Source organism: Phoenix dactylifera, chromosome 11 (assembly GCF_051530095.1).
Source record: "Phoenix dactylifera cultivar Ajwa chromosome 11, Ajwa_hap1_PhDact_Kaust_v1.1, whole genome shotgun sequence".
NCBI lineage: Eukaryota > Viridiplantae > Streptophyta > Magnoliopsida > Arecales > Arecaceae > Phoenix > Phoenix dactylifera.
Window position 1 is genome coordinate 15,893,653 of NC_143200.1, and position 26,306 is coordinate 15,919,958.

The following is a 26,306-nucleotide window of genomic DNA, read 5'->3' on the forward strand; positions in this document are numbered from 1 at the left end:
ATGCTCTTGACTATTAACGAATATATATCCTGATCTGTCTCGATTAATTTGTATGAATATCTATCCGATATATTATTCATGTGTCAGGAACCAGATTTGAACTGATGACACGAGGATTTTCAGTCCTCTGCTCTACCAACTGAGCTATCCCGACCATTTCCCGTGCATCATCCTATCCTAGTAGAGTATTTGTATCCATGTCAATTAAAGGAACTAAATCTAAATAAAGTAAAGTATTAAAAAATTTTATCTAATAAATGTAAGGATAATGATATGGACTGTGAATGATTCAATAATAGAGATTCCTTGCCCATATATGTTCATTTGTACGGGTATCGTATCTATCAAAATTGGGAGCCATTTGTACGGGTATATATATATATATATATATATATATATATATATATATATATATATATATATATATATATATTAAAAATTTTCATATTCATATACAAAATGACATGCTAGTGGTGGTTTTCCTGATGGATAAACAAAAAATTAAGCATTGTTTGAATAAGTTGTTTGAAAGAAATCTGAAATGTATAGAAGTACCATACTTCTGCGAATATATTTTTATAGAGAAAAGTCTGTTTCCCTACGCAGAGCTCAAAAATTGAGCCTGGCAAGGAAGAAGTATGAAAACTAGTCAAAATAAACCCAAATTCTTTCGGAGAGAGAGAGTAGCTTAGCAACAAACTACGGGCCATTTCATCACCGGAGTTACAAAAGGCACAAGCATGAGGAAGCAGTCAGCCTCTTTTAAGAAGATTATCAGCTGTTAAAATTCTGTTATTGAGGACTGACCACAAAATCTTTACCATCTCTCCGGCACAGGCTTTCCAAATCTTCAAGAATTGAGGCGTAGAAATACCACCAAAGTCTAGAAAAATAAAGAAAGATTGGACAGAAGCAGTCCATCTCCAAACTAATCTGTTGATATGCAGTGATAAGATCATTCTGCTGAGAGAATCCAGAAGGTCCCAGAGTTCCAAAGCAAGATTCCGAACTAGACTCCAACAAAAATTAAGCACCCAAGTATTAGGGTTAATTCCCATACTTCAGTAACAACATAATTTCATGAAACAACTTCCATTTGAAGGATGTAAATTTTTAGATTTTTGAAGAGCACATATTCAAATATATGTGTGTGTGTGTGTGTGTGTGTGTGTGTTGTGTGTGTGTGTGCATGCAAGAGGCCTAATGGAACTAAAAAAAAAAACTCGTCCAGTCCAGCCCAGTTTATATAATATTCAAGGGGGAAACTTTCTGGCACGGAAATTGGTTCCTGTGTTCTGGTGTCGAGGTCTTTTATCAGGCTGGGGTCACTATCTCTCTCTTCCAGAAAAACAACTTGAAATTAGAGTTGGAAAAACTGAAGTTTTTGAAAAAAAAAATCTATATATTGGGACAGTAAAAAATTAAAATAATAAAAATATTTTTTAAAAAAATTGGTTATTTTTTTCTTAAAAGAATTTTCTTTTCCTTTTCCAAAATTTTCTGAATGATCAAATATTTGCTAAAATGACTGCAAAAAGATGCATAAATCGAGAGTTCCGATGCCCACTATGACTCTTCCTATTCTATCTTTTAGCCTTTTGAATATTTCTTATGAGAAAAAGATTTAGCCTATCAATTTCTAGAAAATAAGTACACATGCAGCGCAAGCAATGTTGAACATGGATTTTTAGATCTCACGGGTATTCTGAGTTTCATGCTCTTACTCATTTGTGGCAAAATTCATGAGAGCCACTGGATCCACTCTGCAATTCATGTGCAGAAGCAGAAATTTGCAAGATACATAATATCTTTCTTTGGATATTAATTGCCAAGTGCAGTCTAACTTCTGACCCTCTTTCAAACTCCACCCAATTTTCTTCAAAATGAGACCTAACACCATTGAATCTACTAATAGTTGATATGGATCCAAAGAATAAAAAGTTAGCCTGCAACTTCCTTTATGTCGTGATTGTTTATAGCATGTCCAATATAGTCAATACATGTGTATGTAGGTATGTATGAATGTATATATGTATATAGTCCAATATAATCCTACTATATATATATATATATATATATGGGGTGGGGGGTTTAACCAAGAGCAACTGTACTTTTTGTTGTAGTGCGAACAATTGAAGATAAACTTCCAACCAAATTAATTCATGGAGGAGACAAAGGAGAGAGGATTGGTTGTGCCAGGGTGCTCACAACTAGGGGGCAATCAAATGTTTGGTGACGCATTGCAGGTGGAATTCTACCTTGGAAGCAATAAGCTTAGGAGTGCCTAAGGTGGGGGCGCCTCTATGGACAGACCAACCGGGGAGTGCGAGCCAGAGTGGACGAGAATGAGATTGTGAGAAGGGATGGCACCGAAAGATGTATGAAAGTGGTGTGGAAGGCGAAAAGGCCATAGAAATCAATAGAAATGCAAGTGGAGGTAGCTGGCTGTGCATTGATGGAAGACGGACCTTTTAACAAGAACAATGATTTTGTAGTAGACTAGCAGCTAAAAGGGATCTGAAGAAACATAATGAGGGTGTCGAAGTTACTGAAGTTGGATAAAATATATATAAGTGATATTATTTTTTCTTATGTGGAAAAAAAAATAAAAATAAATAACTACAATCTTTTTAATCAGGGATTAGGATTTTAAAAAAATTATGAGAATTCTCTATGGTGCAGCTCATGCACCACGGAGTACAACCGTATATGATATGGTACATGATTGTGGATTGCCTTATTTGATGGCTGTCCATCTTTTGATAGCAGTCATTCATAGTGATATAGTACTCTACGATGTCGTGTGTGCACCACAGAGTATCCATGCTAAAACAAAATAGAAAGGAAAAGAGGAGACAAGCGGAAAGAGCAGTAGTTATTCCAAGAGGAGTAACACCATCCTTGTTCTACACTTCTACTTTTTCTTATCCCTGAAGCAAACCTGGCCGTAAGGATGGACATGAGGCAGGATCTAATCAAAAGCTCTAAGATCTTTGACGGAGAAGACAAACCCAAACTTGTTCTGCCAACTTCATTGTCATACATGTCATTCACATACCAAAAGCATCAACTACTTGGGTGGGATGATGGAGTTGAGCATCGCATTCACATACCATTAAGCTGATGTTCTTCAGTGCTGGAATAAACAAAGTGCGGTTGATTTTGTCAAATTGCCAGCTTTGAGTCTTTGTGAAAAATGGGCACTAACTAGAATTAATGCTGCCGTACCATGTTTTTTTTTTTTTGGGTCTACGCATGATTCATGCAATTATGCAAGATCTCACTCTTGGTGTACCTCAGGTTGCACTTTATACCCCTTCTCCATATATCTAGGATCCTCTATGATGCAGGTTTCGCACCTGCAGAAATCTGTATATCTATTGAGAAATTTGTATTAGAAATAAAATTTGAATTGCTTATTCAGTTCATGACACTGGTGTACTTTATATACAAGTTGAGCTCCCAGATATAGTAGAATACAACTAGGGCCGGCCCAAGCCTTAGACGACCTAGGCGGTCGCCTAAGGCCCCGGCCCAAAGGAAGGCCCCCACCTAGAGTCTGTATCTACAGTAAATTGCAATCACTGAGCCAGAGCAGCAGCTACGTCGACAAGACGTGGGAAGATGAGGGTGTCTAGAGTCGTCGTCCGCCCGTCCCAATCCCATCACCCACAGCGAAAAGCTATAAACCTACGCTACGCCTCTGGCAGCCTGGCTCCTCTGGGCTCTAGCACTATGCCTCTACCTCAGTTATTCTCTGGATATAAACATACTCTTCAACTCTTCTGCATCTTCTTCCTCTGCTCCTTATCGTCATCCTCTTCTGCAGTTCTGCTTCACCGTCTTCGCCTTCGTCGTGACCAACAAGGGCGAGCGGGCGAGGTCGTCTCCGGCCGGCCACCGGGGTTACAACTTACAAGGAGTACCACTGACCGCGGGCCCCTCCCCCCTCCACTTGCAGTCAAGAAAGGCTTCTTCTGTGTGAGCAAAACCCATTCCAAACTCTCCCCACTAAAGCCAAAGAGCAGAGCAAAAGGAGAAAGAAAGAAAGAAAGAAACACTGTGCTTCTTGAAAGCAAAAGGGAGGTTGCATGATGCCGTTGGACCCCATACGAAATTTGTGAGGTGCCCAAAGGGCTGAAGTGGAGCTGCAGAAGAGGAAGGAGGTCATGCACTACGTCACCCTTCATGAGATCTATGTCATCAACAGCAGGTTTGGACCGTTTGGTGAGCTCGCTTTCTCTCAAAAAAAATTTTTTGTTCCTTTTTCTTTTTAATAAATGCACTGTGTTGAGATGGTGTACATTTTTTAGTTTTGGGGTTTGAGTATTCTAATTTTTAGTTGTCTGGACTTGTATTGTACATGATATGTTTGCTTTTATTCCAAAGAGAAGTCTTTGGTTTTTGGCGCTTCAGTGCCACTCATATATAGAATTCTCGGGCTGTTGAATTAAATTAAGTCGGTTGCAAGTCAGCCTTTAAGGTTAAAGGTTCCGCTGTTGTGTTCTTAAACTAAAATATAAGGAGGTAGGCTGACTGAAAGACGTGAGTGTAAATTGAGGAAAAAAATACACTATAATGGTAGGAAACGCAAAAACAAATACACCATTTTAGCTAGCTCTATGACAATCAGTAGATGTTATGGAGTAATTGAAATACTTCCTTAAAATTTTGCACTTATTAATTATTTTTATTATTAAAAAAAAGGCCTCTTTTGGTTAGTTCGCCTTAGGCCCCTAAATGCATTGGGCCGCCCCTGAATACAACAATAAAAATTCATGATTAATTATGGAAAAGATACTAAGGACCAGATATAGTATAATACAATAGCAAAATCCTATAATTTGAATATTACAATCAGATCCCATAATTTTTAGAGATTGATATGAGCTGATATACCAAGATTATGCATGCAATATGTAGCAGCTATGACATCCAATATCGTACATACTGTAATAGGTGAGATTGTGTATGATATTGACATCTCTAATACTCTCTCTCAAGCTGATATCTCAAGTTATCACTTTGAAAGAACTTGGTTTGGATTATGCCTGCTTGTAGTTTTTTCCAAAAGACATGACAATCTATTTCGATGTGTTTTGTCCGCACATGGAATACAGGGTTAGCAACAATATGAAATGTTGCTTGGTAATCACAAAAGAAAGACATAGGTTGAGGGTGGTGAAAGCCAAGTCAGATAGTAAAGTTTTGAGCCAAACTAATTCACAAGTGGTAGAGATCATTGATCGATACCCAGCTTTAGTGGTGAAGTGAGAGATGGTACTTTATTTTTTTATGCGCCATGAGATGGGGCTATTAACAAGAAAGATACAGTAACCTATAATAAAATGGCGAGTAGTGGAATAAGTCGCTCAATCAGCATCACAATAAGTATTGAGATGGAAGCTGTTCGAAATATGCATGAGGATACTAAAACCAGGGCATGATTTGAGGTATCTTAAGACTCAAAGAGCAGCATCCATATGTGATTGGCGTGGTGCCTGCATAAACTGACTAAAAAAATTAACAACAAAGATAATATTTGGATGAGTGATTGTGAGATAGATCAAATAATCTATCATATGTTTGTATAGTCTAGGATTATGCAAAGGTTCTCCAAAATCAAGTGATAATTTTAAATTTTTCTTCATCAAGGTGTGTGTTGGTTTAGCACCTAGAACAACTGATCTTCAAAAATATCTAAGGCATATTTCTGTTGAAAGAGAAAAATACAATTACTGGAGCGTGCAACTTCAATGCCTAAAAAGTGTTTAAGTGTTCCAAGTTCTTTAATTCGAAATTAATCTTAGAAGAAAGATTTAGTGGAAGTAATGAAAGAAGGATCACTATTAGTAATAAGTATATCATCAATATAAATAAGCACAATGGTGATGTTGCCCTTGGATTTGAGGGTAAAGAGTGAATAATCAACAACTGATTGAGTGAAACCGGCCTGAAGTGGTGCAGTAGAGAATTTAAAAATCCAATTATGGGAGGCTTGTTTAAGACCATATAAGAATTTGTTGAAGCGATACACTAATTGTTCTCCTTTCTCTCCCTTTCGACAAAAAACCTGGTGGCAGTTGTATATAAACTTCTTTATTTAAATCACCATGGAGGAAGGCATTATTGACATCAAGCTGGTACAAATGTCATTATTTGGTGGCTACAATGGCAATAAGACAACGAACCGTGACCTACAGGAGTGGAAGTTTCATAGTAATCTATGCCTTCAGGTTGAGTGTAGTCTTTAGCAACAAGTCTTGTTTTATATTGTTCAATACTACCATCAACTTGTATTTGATCTTATATAGCCATTTGCATCTGCTGGCATATCTGTCTGGCGAAAGTGGCATCACGGTTCAAGTATGATTAAACTCTAAGGCCTTAATTTTATTGGTCATAACGTCATGCTAGTGAGCATGGTTTATTACTGAGAAAAAAGACTTGGATTCCTTAGAAGAAAAGAAAGAAGCTAGAAAAGCATGGTAAGAGCTAGAGAATTTATCAAAAAAAAAAAATGAGTGGATACTTAATACCTATCATGAGGTTGTTTTGGTATTGGCAAGAAAATGATAAAACTTAAGAGCACTAAAAATCCTGAAGCCACTAGGGAGGATGTTAGATCCTTATAGAGCGTTTTAGAAGTGGATCGACGGATGTTTCAAGAAGTTCAATTGGCTAGATGGAATCTTAATTAGAAGTGGAAGAAGGCCGAATAGGTGAATATGGAAGTCGATTGAAGGAGTAGAGAAGATAGGTTCATTACCATTATTGGTAATATGAAGAAGAATTGGTGATTGGGAAGAAGGGAAAATATGAGATGTATTGACAAATGAAAAAACCGATTCATGGAAAATAACATCCCTACTAGTGAATATTTTTTTCTTAAGTAGGTTATACATGCAGTAGCCTTTTTGGCCATAGGGATATCCTACAAAAATGCATTTATATGCATGAGGTCCAAATTTATTTTTGGATTGGATATGAACAAAATAAAGACACCCGAAGATATATAAATGGTAGTAAGAGGATTTTTTTATCAAAAGGCATATTATGAGGAGATTTACCACCTAAAATAGGAAAAAAATTGATTAATAAGATAAGCGGCAATTAAAACACACTCACCCCAAAATTAGATTAGTAGGTTGGCTTGAAAACATAATGCTCGGGCTACTTCAAGGCGATGTCTATGTTTGCGCTCAACTACACCATTTTGTTGCGGCGTGCCAATACAAGATATTTGATGAATAATTTTTAAAGAATCAAGATAAGTTTGCAATTGGTGATCCATGAATTTCATCCCATTATTACTTCTAACTAGTTTAATTTTATAAAAACATTGGTTGCCTATAAGAGCAATAAATTTCTTAAGAAAATAAAATATTTTTTGTTTGAATCGCATGAGAAAAATCTATGTGCAACATGAAAAGTCATCCATAATTGTTAAAAAATAACGTGCACCAATATAAGTGGATTAGAATAACCTCTCCAAATATCAATATGAATAAGAATGAAGTAATAGAAGTACTTATAGAAAAGAGAACTCTATTTTGTTTAGCTAGAGGACAAACAGTATAAGAATCTATTTTATTTTGAAAGTAGAAAAAGGAACAAAAATATCTTGGGCTAAAACCTTTACTCTTGGAGTTGATGGATGACCCAAACAAGTATGTCAAAGACTCAACTTGGTGCAATAAGCTGTAGAAGTAGAAAAAACTAGACCGTTGTATTAGTAAAGACCATCCTTATTTTTACCCAGACCAATTAGCTTCCTCGTTGATAGGTTCTGAAAAATATAGAAGTCAGAAAAAAAAGATGGTAACACAATTATGTTTTTTAGTAAACTTACTAATGGATAATAAATTTAAATTACAAGTGCGTACATAGAGAACATATTTTAAGTCAAGATAAGGAGACATTTTAATAGTCCCTTTTTGGATTATTTAAACTATATCTCTAGTAGATAATTTAATAGATTGACGAGTTGGTAAAGATTAAAGTGATAAATAAAATATTAGGATCGGAGACCATGTGGTTAGTAGCACCTATGTCAATTACCCATGTCACAGATTGTGAGTTGGAAGGAATACTTGTCATGTTGATGGAAGTAGTGGTTTTGTTGATGTTTTGGATAGCAATTGGACATACTACTTTGGTGTGAGCTAGGGCCTAATAGATGAGCCAAGAAGATTTTTACTATTGGCAACGTGATTTGCAGCATGAGTAGGGGTTTTAGTTCCTCCATGGTAGTTTGAGTAGATATGTAATTTATAACAAGTGACACGTGTATGACCAAGATTATTACAGTAATCACAGTGTGGTCATGTTTGACCTCCTCGTTGGTTATCGGAGTGACTTAAATCGTGCTCGTCAAAATACGAGACAGTCATGGCGGTGCCTTCAAGAGACTGCATAGATTTGACTTGCAATGCCTTCTATTTCTTCTCTTCTATTTCTTCTCTTACAAAATCAGAGAAAAAGTTTTGCATACTATAGGTAGTGGCTCCATAGTGAGTATTTGGCTCTGAACAATTGAAAAGAGTCATTGAGCCCCATAAGAAATTGAAAAACTTTTTTATCTTGAGAGATCCGGTTCACCTCTTTTATTACACCGCAAATGCAAGTAGGAAGTGGACATAGATTATTGATTTCATCCCAATATGCTTTAAATATGGTAAAATAAGAAGCAACGAAAGATTGATCTTAAATATGCATTGAGATATCTCGCTTGATACGATAAATTTAGACAGCCTTACAATGAGAAAAGTGCACCTCCAGATCTTCTCATGCCTCTTTTACAGTTTCAAAATATACTATGCTGCTTACAAGATATTTTTGGACTATGTGCCAAATGCAGAAAAGCACCATCGTGTTGCAACGTTGCTATGCATCAAGTATGGCCGAACTTTCGTTAGACTTCTCAAGCAAGCCATTAGTAAAGCTAATTTTATTTTTGGTTAAGAGAGTAGTCTTCATGGCACGCCTCAATAGAGGATAATTGTCACCAGTGAGGACTTGAGAGACTAGGATCATGACTGGGTTATCTGAGTGGTGGAAAAAAAACAGTGACATTATATATGCACTAGGATTGGAAATAATAATAGAAGAGGCCATGATTATCAAATGAAGAATAGAGGGCTAAGAAAAACAAACACCAAGAGGATGCTAACCAGAAAGAGGGGTTGATTAATTAAGAATTGATGTTATGAGAAATTTGTATTAAAAATAAGATTTGAATTGCTTGGTCTGTTGATGACACTGGCGTGCTTTATATACAAGTTGAACCTCCAAATATCATATAACACAACAATAAAATTCTATGATTACGGAAAAAATACTAGGGACCAGATATGGTATAATACAATAACAAGTCCTATGATTTGGTACAAATACTAAATTAAAATATGACAATCAGATCCCATAATTTTTGAAGATTGATCTGAGTTGATATACCAAGATTGTGCATGCAATACGTGGCAGCTATGATATCCAATATCATACATACTATAACAAGTGAGATTGATTGTTGTCAAACATTTAAGAACACGACTCATCTTATCTTGTTCGATTACCGCCCATCTCGACAGTTGGATGATGTGGCGGCCATCAATGGGTGTGTAGATCCTGTAGAGCAAAATATGCACCGTAAAGGATTCCAACTTTTTATAAAAAGAAATCCCAGCTTTGTAAGTGTGGATAGTCCACTTCCCATTCTTAGGCTTGGCGGACAGAACTCACCTATTGAGGTGATCACCTCTTTCAATTTTATCCTGCTTAAGGTCTTCGAGCCGCATCAACAAAAAGTAGTTGGCCATACAAAGCATCTAAACTTTATCTCGGCCATAAAATGAGGACCTTGAAATCCGGTTCTCAAGCTATTGCACTTGTTAACCAAGGCAAAGCTTAGGTATCTACCTTATGTCTTCGTTGTACTTAATTTAAGGATCCAAGTTTTCTAGTGGAGTTAGGTTGTTCTCTTTGCTTATACGGCCAAAGATAATCACAAGTGACAGCAGTATTTCCACCAAGTTTGTTATCAAAAACAGTTGATTAAAGTTCTGAATTATGGTGTTTCGTTCAGTCTATATCACCTTGACTGTTGATTAGTTTGGTTCTTGTATTTTTTTTTCTCTCTCTCTCTCATTCTTTATACATTCTACTATTTTTTGATAAAGTACGTGGCCTTGCCTTTCGTGTCACTCAGGAAAGTATGACTTCTACTCAAACATTTGGCTTTATTTTAGTAGTTTTAGTAGCCAACATCCACGCATAGAAGCTTACATTCTGTACTGCCGAGTGAGCAGACGATCATGACATCATAATTCAGAAATCATGTCTTTCTTGGAGGAGTATCCTTTGACTTATATTCTTTGAACCACATATTTATGATCAAAGTCGAAGCGTTGTTTCTTACCAAAAGACAGTCTACGTTGTTTCTAAAATGCCCCACGCCCGGACGATTCATTGACGGATATACTTTTCTTCCATCTATACCGAAATAGTGCTGGGGTGACGTATCCACACGTAAAGCGGTGAGCCCACAGATCGGAGAAGGCACGCAAAAATTTGCGACCTATATCGAACATTTTCTGGTAGAAGAATGCCTAGTAATGGAACTGCTATACGGATAGGCTGGTCCCTCCCCCTCCTCTCCTATTGAACCAACAAAAAAAAAAGAAAAAGAAAAAAAAGACAGTCTATATGATTTATCATGGCGGCCAACATTGACTAAGGTATGGGATTTTGATGCATGTGTCAAAGATCTTAGTTCGGAATGGCAATTTATTTTTGCCCCATTGGGTACCCACCCTTCCAAGGAAGGTTATATGTGAGCAGTCTGTAGTCAAGGACAGGGTTGGGCATTTAAAATAAAACCTATGGCGGGTTTGGGATAGAGACGGGTAATAACATGACCACACCAAACTCGATCTAAGTTATTAACTAAAATATTTTTTAAATTATTTTTTTTAATTTAAGTTATATTTGATTTTAAAAAAATAGTATTTCTATTTGTTATTTATATTATTATTGAACGTTTGGTTTGTTATATTCTATATTTTAACATTATAATTAATTTAATATTATATAAAGTGGTATTGAGGTTTTTTTTTTTTTTTTTAGTAATTGATTTGAATGCTGAAAAGAAAAATAATAGTTTTTGTAGTTTTACGTATCATGGTATGTTTTTTTTTTAATAAAAACAGCATTTCATATAATTCTAAATCTCGACATGTCCTTTCATTTAACCCTAAACAAGGCAGGGCAGGGCATATTGGAGATTTAAATGTACCCGAAAGATAGACTCTTAGGTAGATATAGGTTGGGGATATGTATATAGTTTTCCATCACAGGTCGGGTGCGCACTAGTATACCAGTCCCTTGCCTACCTTGTCACTATCCCTAATTTTAGTGCTGGAAGATTGTTTTGTCCATTTTGGCAGTGAAATTGTTCATTGTAGATTTTTCCTTTTTGTTCCTGCGAGAACGAACAATCTTTGACAATTTTGGCAATGAACTATACAACTTTACTATGCCGTCAATGTGTTCATACCTCAGTGTCAAAGTAGAGGATGTTCCATGTATTCTCAGCTTCAATTCTTTGACCCTTATTTGGCTACGACATCAGCCACCAAATTTGCTTTATAGTGTATATGCCAAGTTGTTTTCTGTTGAGTTTAGACCTGCTCTAGTTTGAATTGGAGAGGTCCATTCCTCAATCACCAGCTAGTATGCATTGAGGAACCATTAGTGATTGAGTAGGACAGTAGCAATGTTGGACATATATTTTGTTGGGGAAAATATCGGATACCTTGATCTTGGGCCGACCTAGACCTTTTACCTAGGATGTAAGCTAAGGAGAACAATCTTGACTCCAGCCGAGAGCCGACCAACCGAAGTGAGCTACTTCAGCCTGAGCCAAGGAGTCGATCAGCTAAGGAGCCATCAGCCGAAGAGAACAATCAGGACGTATCGACAAGGACTGACAGTCCCAACAACCAACAACTCTAGCAGCCCACAGTCAAGGCAGCACCACGGCCTGCACCCCACCAGTGTTGTTTGCTATCCACACGAACTAGCACCCACTCCTCAACCGTACTACCAGCCGTTACCTGGTTATCATATAAAGGGGTGGCTAGAAGGCCTCAGGTATGCATGTAATATTACTTACAGTGACCACACTCTGCTAAAATTCTTTCTCTTTTAAGATGTTGTCTCGTTATTCTGACTTAGGCATTGGAGAATTTTTCGTTAAAACTCTCTAATAAGTAAACTTTTTGCAGGCCACATCCAGAGGAGATCCACCCCAACATCTCAGCTAGCTTGCTTAGCTTGTCTCGAGCCGATCTTCAGGTCGTCCGAGCTGTACTTCGACCTCAGTCCGAATTTGACGGCAACATATCACAAGAAGCCTGCTTAATCAAGCTATCATTTTGCAATACATTGAAGGCTAGTAATTGGGACTCAGATCTCCCTAATTCAACTCCAAACTTGAGAGGATTCCAACTCTTGTCGAAGTTCATTAAGCAATTTCCACCATGATCTCTTTGATCATCCAATGTATTTAGTTACCTTGAGCATCTAAGATTAAAGCTGACCTTAGGGTCTTAATATAACAATAATTGCTATTCAGATAATATTATCATATCATGCCTATGTATTGCATGCAATCAGCATAACATGCAGACTCTTAGCATACACCAACTTGATATTTATATAAATTAGTATCATGGAGCTGATGTAGTGCTAGCTAACTCTAGGCTGATCCTCATTTTCAAATATTGTTGATCAATTCTCTCGAAGAAAAAAAAAAACACCGCTGATCAAAACTATTTTCAATTTAAAAATAAAAAAATTACTAATGAGTTTTATTGGAGAAATTCTTACACAAAAATTAGATGCTCTGAGATAGTATGAATCAGAAAACAAAATAATGCGTCGTAACTTATTAAGGATGGATGATTACAACTATCACCTTCATATAATATTATTTTGTCAAATTATGATCACGATCTAATCTCTCCAATCTTGTGATTCTCAAACTCAAAACCCCAGATGCTCTAAACCTAAAGATTTGTAAATATAATTATCATTTTCTAAATTTGGTTGTCACAGTACATCCACATAAAAGAATTATTTATGTGCCTTGATTAGCACACTACATGTTAGGTAAACAAAGCAAAACGAAAGGTAGTGTCCCCCCAACTTCATGCCATGCATTAATTTGCACAACAAGAAGCATAAAAATTTAGTGCTTTGCCACCAAACAAAGAACCTATTAATAATAATAATAAAAAGGAACACGTATTGTGGGCCCCCACAAATCGTGTACTCGGTGGTGGACCCAGGGCCGCCTTGGGTGCTTTTCGTGTAGATCGCGGTTACCCACCACGGTGCACGTGCAGGTCGGCCGCGTCCGACCCGGCCACCCGCTTCTCGAACGTCTAATGGCTATTTCTGCACTGATATCTTTATCTCCATAGGGAAGAAAAAAAAAAAACCTCAACTCCTCTCTCCCTCTCTTAGGATATCTTTTATGAACGTTCGGGTTAGGGAGAGAGGGGATCTACGGTTTTCGATGCATCTATATTTTCTCCTCTCATAGTATCGAGGTAAGTCCCTTTTGATGGGAAAAATCGAAGTTTTGATACGATTTTTGAAGTTTTTGTTAGAGGTGTTGAAGTTGTCTGCTGCTTCTGATCTGGATGTCTAAAAACTGAAGCTTGTTGTTGCGGGATTTGATTGATCTTGGATAGAAAAATAGCTTTTTTTTTCTCCTCCATATATACGTATGGTTGCTGGTTTCTGCGAAGCTTGGTTGTTATTGGGTGCATATGTTGTTCAATTTTGACTGTTGAGAGAGATTTGAGATGATATGATCTTGTGATTATGGCGTAGTTTTGATCGATGAGGATGGAAATGTTTTTGTTGAATGGCTGTAGGTTTTTCTTTTAAAGAAAATTTTGGTTGATTCTGATAGCTTATATTAAAGTATGCAGGATTTGAAAGAATATAAATTTTGTGCATGTTTGGTTTTTTTGAAGAAAAAAATGCAAACGTATGCTAAATATCGGATATGAAAGCTAGCTCGGTATAAATAAGGCATAATTATTTACGATTTTTTCTAGTAGGATTTATGAAACGAGGGAAGGGGTTGTTTTGGTAGTGCCACGTAGATGTTTTTGGGGAAAATGACATGTAGTGAGCTACTTATGGAGATTTTGGAAGTTATTTGAGGCAATAGGCTTTCAACTTGAGTTAACTCTACCTTGCACTAATGAGAAGCACTAGTTATTGATAATTAAAAGAAGGTGTCTTGGTGCATGCTATTTTAAGATGATATAATGTTGGTCAGGAAGGTTGTGAACCAAAGGATTGGCAATTCAGTTGAAGCGGGAATGCATTCCGAAGAGTTTTTCGTGAATTGGGTTGTTTCGGGACCTTGGACCTATTTTATCAGAGGGATGGAGATATGGATGAGTAACTCTGACAAGGAGAATGAGGTGCATATATCCCTGTGAGAATATTGTATTATCAGGTTTATGGGATATGCAGCTCATTTTGCAAAGAGGATGATTTAAGATAATATGATCTTGTTGTGGGATAGGTTTCATAGATAAATATTTGATGTTGATTCCTTGAAAAAATAAATAGTTGATATGGAATGAAAGGCCTCAAACAGGAACTCACTAGTTCGGACCTTGACATCCATATAGCTTATTTAAATTGTGCAGGAAGGCCATAGATATGCAGAGTGTAGGGGGTCTTGATGATAGGTCTAAGAATCGAAAGAAGGAGAAGGCCACTGAAGAAGAATTTAATAGAAGAGTGAGAGTGACCATCCATAGATTTGGCCTTGTGGTATCCAATAGTAAAATAGTATTCATACAGATGATCTTGTATGTTTGTATACTTTCTTGAAGTAAGATCTCCTCATTTGTATGTATTTTTTAATTTCTTTTTTTTTTCCAACTTGTGTGTTCATTTCTTTTCCCCCCCTCTAATTGGGACGGTTGGAATTTATCAATTATTTCAATATCCAGACTTGGAAACTCACAATATCAAAGAATATAATTTTCTCTCAGGAAATTTCTCCTTTTTAACTCTCATTTTTAGCAGCAAACATGAGAAGAATTCTTCACTATAACATTTCAAAGGTTTTGAATAAAGAAAAACAAAGAAATGTGATGTACCAATTAGTGGTCTATATGTGGTTTTCCTGTTTGCATCTAACAGTTAACTTTTCCTTGTACTATAGGTACAAAGGAAAAAATTCATGGAGATACTGCTGTTTCATGCTTCAGTAAGGCATGTTGATTTATCCCGCAAAGGCGCATGAGATTTTATTTATGGAAGTTAATTCTACCCTAATCTTGAGAGTTGAGACTGATTTTTAGTTCTACCAACAAAAAAAGATTTATAATTGATATTTTCTTATTAAAAGATCTAATCTTTATGAAAGCTAGTTTTTTCCTGTAAAAAAAAAATCTCAAGAAAAGAGTTCTATATACAAAAACGTCACCATCTAGTTGCAAGCTTGTGTAGTAGCCAATCTACACAAATAAATGGCGATATTGGAAACCAAACAATGGAAATCATCAACCCAGACAATTCAAGTACCAATATATATATATATATATATATATAAAGATCTTGTGCTATGAATCAACATGAACACAGAAAGTAAGCGAAGGGAAAGAACAATCTTACAGAATATACATGGTCCACTCATTATGGGGTTACCCTTACAGTCAAGCTAAGGAGGAATTTATCATTTTAGAAAGAATATGTCCAAAATCCCAGTAATACTGGCAAAAGACCTTACTGTTTACTCCAAAGTAAATCTCAATAACTGTAGCTTAAGGTAGAAGCATTTAGCATCAAATTTAATTATGTAATTCCTAATTGAATGGTTTCAGTACATGCTATCTCCTTGTCGATAATGTTGAAAATGGTATTTTGTTGTATAGTCATGTATGTAAGGAAAATGGATATATAGCAATTATTCACTCTGCAACTTATTACAAGTGAGCCAAGGAATTTGATGGTAATTTGGTTAAACAAAAACAGCTCGCTTGGGGTCAGCTGCATGGATGCTTTTTTGCCATTTGTTCCTAACTAAAGCTAGGTCCGTTAAAATGTAAAATTTGGATGTGTAAATTCTTCACTTTTTTCATCAGGTCATGTATGGTCTCCTCTGGCATTAATTTCTCACTGTATTGACAATCTGCAGCAGCCATTTGAATGCAAACAAATAATTTTTATTATCTTTATCAAATATCTGTCTTAGGATCTTCATATTTTTTCTAGAAAATGAGATACTAAATTCAAGTGACAAAATCATTTTACATTAGAAACAGAGTGTAGTCTGCAAGCACACAGATAATAAAGGCATTCTGTTGATATGCTTTTTCATCTCTCAAGACTTTATAAAATTGAAGGATATCATATCACAAATGCATAGAGTTCTTTTTAGTCTGGTCGAGAAACTTGTATGTCAGCTTTTTCTGAGAATTACAATATTTTATATTATTATTTTTTATATAACTAGAAATGCACCTTTTCTGGTTTCTAATTGCTTAAGATACAGCGCATAATGTTAGTTCTTTATTTGATCGCAATGTAGATTTGAGAAAAGAAGTAGTTGATGGCATGCCTTGAGCTGGATTCTCCACTACTTTTTTCAAATCCCCTATTGTCTGATCGTCCCTTCAACCTGCATCTAGAGGGAAGCATCTCATCTGGACTTTCAGTTGGGCCGAACGTTTTCTCGTCTACTCAATACCATTGTAGTATCATTCTAAAACCACCTCCACTCCCAGGATCATCCTATGATAGAAACAGATTCTCCAAAAAATTAAAGGATTACAGTTATGTTCCTGAGGAAACAAAGCATGCTTGGGATAGACTTTTTTATGAAGGATATGAAGCTGATGTCCGTGTTCTTACAGATGACGAGGGCATAATTTTAGCACATTCAAGTGTTCTTGTAAGTGCTTCTCAATTCTTTATGTCAGTTGTGCATTGTATCCCGACTTCTTTATATCAAAATATGCACTTTACATCACCTGATTGTAGGCTATGAAATAATTAGAAATTTTATTGGTGCTGGTATATGGTCATCCAAAGAGTTCTATATTGTCTTTTGATATTTATTTTGAATAAAAAATTTGTCCCCAACCAAATGTAGCCTTCTAAAGAAGCTATCTTATCATTAGATCTGCAAAATTTCTACCAGAGATCTGCGAGTAGTGCAACCTACATGTTTTCAATAGATGGATGTTTGTTTTGATATTAAAAATTACTTCATATAAGTGAAACATGGAATTTGATTGAACTTGTAAATAGTTGCAGACGTTTCAAGATACTAAAAGTGAGTGATGCATTTGTTTTTCTCTCATGAGTCTATGGCATCTAAAGATTGAATTTAACAGGTGAGTTATCTAATGATTGGGGAACAATCAAAGGATTTGTCTTCAATATTCCCTGAGGCTTTTTATTGTTTTCTGTGGATTTGCCATTTTACCAATTTTACCAATTCAATCCCTGTGATATAGATATCTGCAAATATTTCCAATACAGGGAGCCACTTGGGCTATAATATTGGACAGGTGAAGTGATGTCATAGAGCCAATTTGCAGGATTTATGTTGGTCCCTTTCTTCTAGGTTTTTTTAGGGCGGAGGGTGTCACGCCCCCGCCTCTGCGAGGCACGTGAGGCATCTAGTGCCCACGTGGGGGCCACATGAGGAGGGAACACGGGGCTCCCCTGCCAGATATTGTCCGGTTCTGGGGCTTCACGCAAGCGTCCTTCACCCCTCCCCGATTTTGTTTTCCACCCAAAACGCGTCTGCAGGATTAGGAGACACCCGCCTCATATGCCCAGGCTCTGGAACGAGTCTTTCCGATGTGGGACTATTGGGCCTCACACCCTTCCCACCATCGGACAAGAGCCGTCCTCGGCTCTGATACCAAATGTCACGCCCCCGCCTCTGCGAGGCACGTGAGGCACCTAGTGCCCACGTGGGGGCCACATGAGGGGGGAACACGGGGCTCCCCTGCCAGATATTGTCCGGTTCTGGGGCTTCACGCAAGCGTCCTTCACCCCTCCCCGATTTTGTTTTCCACCCAAAACGCGTCTGCAGGATTAGGAGACTCCCGCCTCATATGCCCAGGCTCTGTAACGAGTCTTTCCGATGTGGGACTATTGGGCCTCACAGAGGGGGTGTGGAATCTGGCTCTCTCCAGCATTCCTCTAAGAATGGATGTGCCAAAATGAGCTGAAGATGAACGAACATCATATGTTCTTGGTCTTTTTCCTTTTATATTAGGAGAAAAATGCATTAAAAAGAACAATTTCTCATAAAGGTTTCATTAATCCTTGGATTTGCCCAGCCTATTTAAATTTTCTTTAGCCTTGGAGCCCAACATCTATTTTCGCTGATGAATAAGATTTGGCTTATCTCTGAACAGGGTATTACATCTCCTGTGCTGAGAAACATGTTAGAACAAGCAAGAGTTAAAGGGGGTTTTCAATGTATTAAAATTCCTGGTGTGCCTTCAGAAGCTGCCCATGCATTTATCCGATTTCTTTACTCTTCATGGTATGCCTGCAATTCCTTTCTTCTTTGCTGCAGTTCTTGGAAATTTTTAAGCTATCAATAAGGTTAATTGTTTAATATGCACTAGTTCCATGGTCATGTGGCTGATTTCTCGTAAATTTAATTCATGCATCGACAAATCCTGAACATCGGGCATGGAACTGCACAGACTGATTTGACTCTATAGAACCTCTATCTCTATTATTTTAATGAGAGAAGCGCACATGACTGGACTTTTTAGTTTGTGGTTGAGCTGCCCTTATGTGGCCGGACTTTAGAGCACCAATACCATAAAGTCTTCATACATTTTCAATTTCAAAGGGCTCCTACCTCTAGGCTCCACGTGTAGCAACTTAGATTTTTTTGAATTTTCTTTTTAAAAAATTGCATTCATAGCTACATCTTTCCTTTGTTACCTTCTCATTCATGTGCATTGCACGAGTCCTTTCCATTATAACATTCGTGGACAACGAAAGACTTGCAAAATATTTTTGCATCCTACCACTGAATTTGTTCGCACGGGAATTAATCTTTCTAATATTTGTTCAATTAACATGGTCATGAAACTAGGGTTTTAGAAATAAAGTTGCATGTGTTGATTTGAATTTAAGCAATAGGCAACATTGCATTAATAAATGCAGGATTCTAACCAACATATTATGCATTCTGCTCTAAAATTCATCCAGACAATCTTGCCTAGAAATTGTTAAAGTCAGTCATCTTGTAATATGTCCAGCAGTCAATGGGAGTCACACTGGTTAGAAGGTTTAAATCCAGGCTTCCAATTTAGCCATCCATGTTTTGGCTGATCAGAAAATATTTCATTATTGAATCCCATAGACTTCTCTACAGTTAGGAAGGGCAGGCACAGAGCCCACCTACTTTTATTAGGGTGTAGACTGGACTCAAACTGACACCTAGTGACTTTTGGCACATTCAAAGCTCATAGACTTCTTATCTGGGATTCTTTGGTTGAAGATATTTATCATGCCACGACCCATTTGAGGAGTGGACAATGGACTAATGCTTTTATTGTGGTTGTGAAATTTGCTGATGGTGATGAAAATGTGATCTAATTGAACTGGCATTAGTCACTAGTCAAAAGTGCATAAGGAGCCAACCGGATGATTTGTAGGATAAGAGTTTATAAAAGGCTATATAGTTAGATATGTACTGATCTTTCTTTCAGTTTCTAATGCAGCTATGAACTGGACGCAATGAAGAAGTTCGTTCTTCACTTGCTTGTCATGTCGCACGCATTTTCAGTCCCTTCCCTGAAAAGGGTTTGCATCAGAGAACTGGAAACAGCATTGCTGACCTTCGAGAATGTGGTTGATGTGCTTCAGTTAGCCAGATTGTGTGATGCACCACGCCTTTCCCTTTTATGCACTCGGTTGATCATTAAAGAGTTCAAGACCATCTCAGTGTCGGAAGGGTGGAAAGTAATGAAGCAAGCCAACCCCTGTCTCGAGCAGGAGCTTCTTGAGGCTCTAGTGGAGACGGATTCTGTTAGTTCAGTTCTCTGTGCTATAACTTTCAAAGTTCTATTACAGCTATTTATCTAATGTTTGGTATACTTTTCAGATATTGTTATGTGAAATTTGCAGTAGACTTATTTTAATTTTCTATTATAATTTATAATCCATAATTATCTTTCCTGTTGCATGTGCCACTAGAAGTACCTTTTTTTTGATTTGCTATATGCTCCAATATGGAAATATAGTAGCCCCATCCTTGTAAATTTGTTGCAGAAAACAGTTCGAAACTTGATGTCTTTTACATACATTGAACAATGCAAGTAATACAATAAGCTTGTTCAATACATGCACCCGTACTTATCTACCACTGTCTTTTCTGAGCAACCGTTTGACATTCTGTCTTAAGATGATTACTGAGATTTTAGCCCGGTTCTTTTACCTTTTATTTTCTTTCTTCCTTCCTTTTTTTTCCAAGAAGCCTAAATAATATTTGAACCTAGAACTACCTAAATTTGTCGTTTTCATGATGCTTCCTAATCTACAAATATTACTCTGCTAACAAATGTATGTATTCCTTCTTTCCTGCTCTCAAATATTTGGAAATAGTTCTATTCTGTGAGAGGGAATGAGTGATAAATGATACACCTATATTGGTATATCTGCAGTGATGAAATCATATTAAGAGGCAATAAATTTCATCACCTACTGCTTGTTCCTCATCCTAAGTTTCATTGCTGTACATGTTGTCATTGGACCTGACCAACATCAGTACTGGCATGCAGAAAAAACAGGAGAGGGCCAAAAAGATGGAAGAAAAAAAGGTGTACATGCAACTGTTTGAAGCAATGGAGGCTCTTTTGCACATATGCAGAGATGGGTGTCGGACCATCGGTCCCTGCGACAAGATGCTCAAAGACAATCAAGCCACCTGCAACTTCTCAGCTTGCAAGGGGCTGGAGTCGCTGGTCCGCCACTTCTCATGCTGCAAGACTCGAGTCCCAGGTGGTTGTGCACATTGCAAGCGGATGTGGCAGCTTCTCGAGCTCCATTCCCGCATGTGTTCTGAACCAGGCTCTTGCAAGGTCCCCCTATGCAGGTTTGTCATTCATGAGCTTGCTTAGATGACAAATGCAGAATCACAAATTTGCAGCAACTAGATGCTCTTTGTTGTGAGTTTAATGCTTTGTGCCTGTGATGATGACGACTTCACCTTCCACTAGTGCAGGCGTTTCAAGGATAAGATGCAGCACCTAAGCAGGAAGGAAGAAATGAAATGGAAGCTGTTGGCGAGCAACGTGATGGCAGCCAAAGGCACAATCAGCTCCATCTCTGCTCGGAGACCCTTGGTAACATAACTCTATTATGAACAACAAAGGGGACGAAAAATATGTCCAAAAAAATAAGTGCTATAAGTACTGTCCCATTGCCTGTGCTCCTATAGATTGCAAAGCTTGTTGCACTGCGACAGCGCCGCTGTATGTAAATAAATTATAATCACAAGTTTTGAGTAAATCACAGCACAGCTTATAGGTTAGCAGGCTTACATCTTATATATCCTTCCTTTGCTGTCAACTGCATAGCCTCACAACAAAAAATTAGAAGAAAGAAATAAAAGTCCAACCGCATTACTAGATAAGGACATCTCATGGATTCATCCTTCCCTCGGGGCAGTCCTGATTTTGCAGTCTGGTTCACTGTGAAAATAACTCAGAGGTGGAATTGAACAAAATTTTGTATCACTGCCTTTTCCTATGGTTAATATAAACTCATGTTCTTCGGATGAGTTGTGGTCTTACTAATTCTAGGGGCAAAGAGAGTGGGGCATCTCTTAACTTGATGGTGTTTGCCTGAATTTTGGTACCCAGAGATTGGACTTGGGAGAACACAGATTAGATTTATCTTGAACATGGCTATGAATCACTTTTGTGCTGGTTTCACTTCTTTGGAGGTGTTGCTTCAACGCATCACCACCGGAGGTTGTTTGTTACATCTTTATCAAGTCTTTCTCATCTGAGAATGTCCATTTTCCTTGATAGCCCCAGAGTATCTACTGAGGTAATATTGTCCTCATGCATTTTCGTTAACTACAATTGGCTCGAATTTATTGTTTGGTTTCATATAATTGGATATCTAGCAAGTAGTCAGAATCAGATATCTGGTTTTGGTGAATTCAAAGTCCGAAATGTTCTTGCTGGTGCTTGGAAAATAGTGGATCAACACAACCAGTGTGTGGAAGTCATCGGCACAGCACAGCAGCAGAAGAAAGTGCAAGCTACCAATGTTTGTGAAGGTGCAAAGCCTCCTTTGATGGGATTATTGCAGGTGAGGCAAATGATTCAGGTTGGAATTGGGTCGAGGATCCAACACCTTTGGAATTTAGTCCAATATATAGCTCAAACCTGGTCTACTTATTGATTACATTGGATCAAATTTGTAAATTATTTTGAGAGAAAGGATTGGAGATTTACCTGCATTATAATTATCAGATTGTACCCAGAACCTCTTGATTGCCCTGGTATATGCCTGGGTCGGAAGAATTTAAGTTGAAAAATCTAACTTTCAGATCCAACTAGAAAATTGGGTTGGGTTGTTGATGATCCAACTTGGACTCCGTAGTTTAGAGGTTGGGTTGGATTTTGGGTTGAATCTTCCAGATATCAGCAGACATTAGTTGGACTTTAACAAAATTGTCTTGTGGATCGAAAACTCAATATATATACATTATTACTAGCTAACAAAAAATAAAAATCATAAGTGTGTTTTCATGTTTAAAGTTGGTCAAGATTTAAACCCATCTATGATTTCATATGGATTGGGTGGAGATTAGGGTTTATCATCTCAAGCCTGTCGGAATCTGGGGAAAACCAAGACATTTACAGGCCATATCAGAACACTCTTAAGTTTGCTTGGACCATCTGCAAGGCTGAAACCGATCTATAAAACTGAAATTCATGGAGATGATTTCAGCGGGCACTGGTGTTATGAGAACTCTCTTGAACAGCCAATTAATGTCGAGGCAGCTACAATTTAGATGGTCTCCTGCTTAAAACTTGCCATTGCTCTAACTCACTGCATGGGGAGACAACCCAACTAAAAAGCCAACATGAATCAGGCTGCTCTCTAGCTCGTGGTTCGTATATAAGGCAAGTGAGACATCAAATCTCTAAAGTCAGGATGTTCGAATAACAGCCGGATGGCTTATGATAAAGCGGACAAGGAAGTATCCGAATCACCATTGATCGTGTAAGTGGCAGGAGCTGATCAAATACATGCCATCAAAATAAAAATTTTCTGGTGTGCACACAAATGGAGATCCAGCGCACACAAATAGAGATCATATAGAGCGGTCTTCATTTCTTGCCATGTATTATTTTATTTTATTCATCTTAAAATAGAAACCGGAGAGTTACAGTGGGATAAGACTCCTTCTACTAACAGAGTCCATTTGTCTTGTGACATAGAAAAAAACAAAATATGAAATACATAAAGCATCGTCCGTTCATATCTCTCTTTTCTTCTTTCTTAAGCTGTTTTTTCTTTACCATCCATCTATGGGGCATCCTCCTCCTCTTTGAATCCCTTTCACCTACGAGATCAAAGAACCATGTTGTCTCGCATCTTATCACTTTTAGATGGAAAGGGCAAAAGAAATAGAGATCATTTGTGTTTATCTCTATATTCATTTATTTAATGTGCCGGTGGAAGAAATTAGGTTCTTGCATTTAACTCATCATGCCGATGCCAATATTATTTGGGTAAATCTTTTTGTAGTCTTTATTTAGGAGGCGCAACTATTGGTAGAAGGAGGTTTAGAATGGAAGCTAGAGAGGCCATGGAGAAGAGGAGGGGATGAAAGCCTCCCCTAAAAGGATAAAGGAATGGAAGAGGGCGTTTTTGGTGAGGAAAAGAGAAGTTTTGCCATAATGTTGGCTGGTTGGTGAACTGAAAGATCATTTTACACTATTTTAAAAATTTGGATGATCATTCTGAAATTTTTTAAAGACAAAAAGATGCGAAGGAATCACCCATGCAAATCTTATCTCACTCATTCATTCTCCTTCTTTTCTTTTTTTTTTTTCTTGCCACAACCACTTATTCTATTTTAATTGACTCTGCCATTTTTTATTTTTTTTTTAAACCGGTTTTTCACTACATATGACAATGAGAGAGCCCAGAACTATTACAAAGTAAAACACGATCTAATGCCTGAGGGACATGATCGGAGAGACCCCAAAATAACAAAACCAGAATGGTGGGCTGCATAGAAGGCAACCCAGTCCGCAATCCTGTTCGCCTTCCGAAACACATGCGAAACCCGAAGTAAATCTAACTCCTCCCCCATGCTCCGGAAGTCTCGGAATAATGGGTGCAAGTCCGACCTGGCTTGTCGGCAGCGAATTCAGTCCACCACTGTGGTCGAATCATCCTCTAGAAGAATCCGTCGGGCACCCAGGTGTACTCTAGCATATACAAGACCCTCCTATGCTGCGTGCAACTCCGCTACATGGATGGATCCATCAAATATGCGCCGGCCTTCGGCCACACTCAATCTGGAGTCGTGGTCTCTGATCACAAAGCCTACGCCACATCTGCTACCGCCCTCCGCTACGCTACCATCAAAATTCACCTTGATAGAAGCAAGGGATAGGGGCTCCTATGATACCAGTGGTATCATCGCATACCTATGTGGGGAAGGAGCCAAAGAGGAGCCCCTAGTATCCTTGTCATCTCCAATGAAGAGTCAGCTACAACGCTCACCAGCTCAACTGCATGTGCAAAAGCTCTAGTAACCACCGATCTTGGATAAAAACCTCTGCCCTCAAATGTCCTCACGTTTCTATTCAACCAGATGTGATATGCCATATAAGTCCATACTACTCTCTTGTCTGCCATGTCGAATCTCCGAGCTGAGTCCCTCACCTGACTCAAAAAGGCCTCAGTAGAGATGAAAGACTGCCGGCGAGTCGCTACGAGACCCCACACCTGATGCGCCCACGGGCATGTAAACAGAATGTGACCGGTGGTCTCCTCCTCCCCCGGGCATCCCTAGTAGTCAGCTGGTTTCGGAACCCCCCTCCTCGCCAAGATCCCTCTGGTAGGTAGAATGTCCCATGCCATCCGCCATAGAAATAGAGCAACACATGGGTGCACACGTAACTGCTAAATCCAGTGACCCTCCAACCGGCGTGCAGACCCTGTGTCCACTATCGCCTCGAGATCACCGACTGTAACTTTCGCCTCCCAGTCGAGCTCCATACCCTCCTATCTGCCGTCCCTTCAAGAGGTATAGGTGTAGCCAGTACCTTCTCAGCTAGGTCGTCACTGAAAAGGAGGTGAATCCAATCAACATCCCATCTAGGCTCCCCGGAAATTAGAAGATCGCTCACTCTACTCCCGATTGTCGCTCCCGGATCGAACATGATGGGTCATCTGGATAGCGACAACCCGACCAACCATCTATCCTCGACCACATCAATACTGCGACCATCGCCCACCGCCCAAGAGATACAAGGAAGAACCCGAAAAACTTGAGTGCACATCTCACGCCAAATGTAGGAGCACTGGCGCCTTGATCTGAATGAGTCTCCAGCACACCGCTCTCATACTTCGCTCTCATCAGCCTGCTCCACAGCCCATCCAACTCTAGAAAGAATCTAACCACGTGCCTCGTTGCCAATGCCTCCCATCTATATGTCCACCATCTCTTTTCAATCCGCCTATATATCCGCTTATATTTTCTCTAGCAAGCCTCTCTATTTTATTTAATCATAGCTGTCTATCCCATTTTAATTAATTCAATTCTTATATTTTATATATTTGTTCATATTTTAAAGTTCATAAATATATTTTAAATCATATAATATAGACATAAAGGGGGGAAATGGATTGTGGAAAACAAAAACCAGCGTCAGCTTAAACAATTTTTGAATTCATAACCCGCCTTACGTGAACGTTGCATGCGGCCGTATTTATCTCCCTGCATACATAACTTTCAGCATCGAATTTGACAACAAATCTAAGAGCAATGGTGGCATGACATTATCGCTAACGTCGACAGTACTTGCCATTTCCGTTGTTTGGTCTTTTCACTTTCATTAAGTAATCCACTTTCCTTATCTAGAGATCCGCTCACAGTTCACCGCAGGTAGCCACTGTCGGGGTCGCATCTTTCGCGAGAAAAGTTGGATTCACCTTCCTTCGCGCGAACACCCACCAGCGCTCCTTTG

General features: G+C 38.2%; 1 protein-coding gene and 1 non-coding gene across 2 annotated transcripts; one reads left to right on the forward strand and one right to left on the reverse strand.

Moving 5' to 3' along the window:
* Positions 1-81: 81 nt before the first annotated feature.
* Positions 82-154, reverse strand: TRNAF-GAA (transfer RNA phenylalanine (anticodon GAA)). Its single transcript has one exon. It is a non-coding gene; the product is annotated as a tRNA-Phe (tRNA).
* Positions 155-13,388: 13,234 nt separating this feature from the next.
* LOC103719679 (BTB/POZ and TAZ domain-containing protein 3-like) lies at positions 13,389-21,859 on the forward strand. The gene is made up of 6 exons (XM_008809034.5): positions 13,389-13,613; positions 16,628-16,990; positions 18,474-18,604; positions 19,803-20,109; positions 20,862-21,175; positions 21,305-21,859. Exons 2-6 carry the CDS (start codon positions 16,649-16,651, stop codon positions 21,432-21,434), a joined length of 1,224 nt encoding a protein of 407 aa, XP_008807256.2. The 5' UTR covers positions 13,389-13,613; positions 16,628-16,648; the 3' UTR covers positions 21,435-21,859.
* Positions 21,860-26,306: the final 4,447 nt, after the last annotated feature.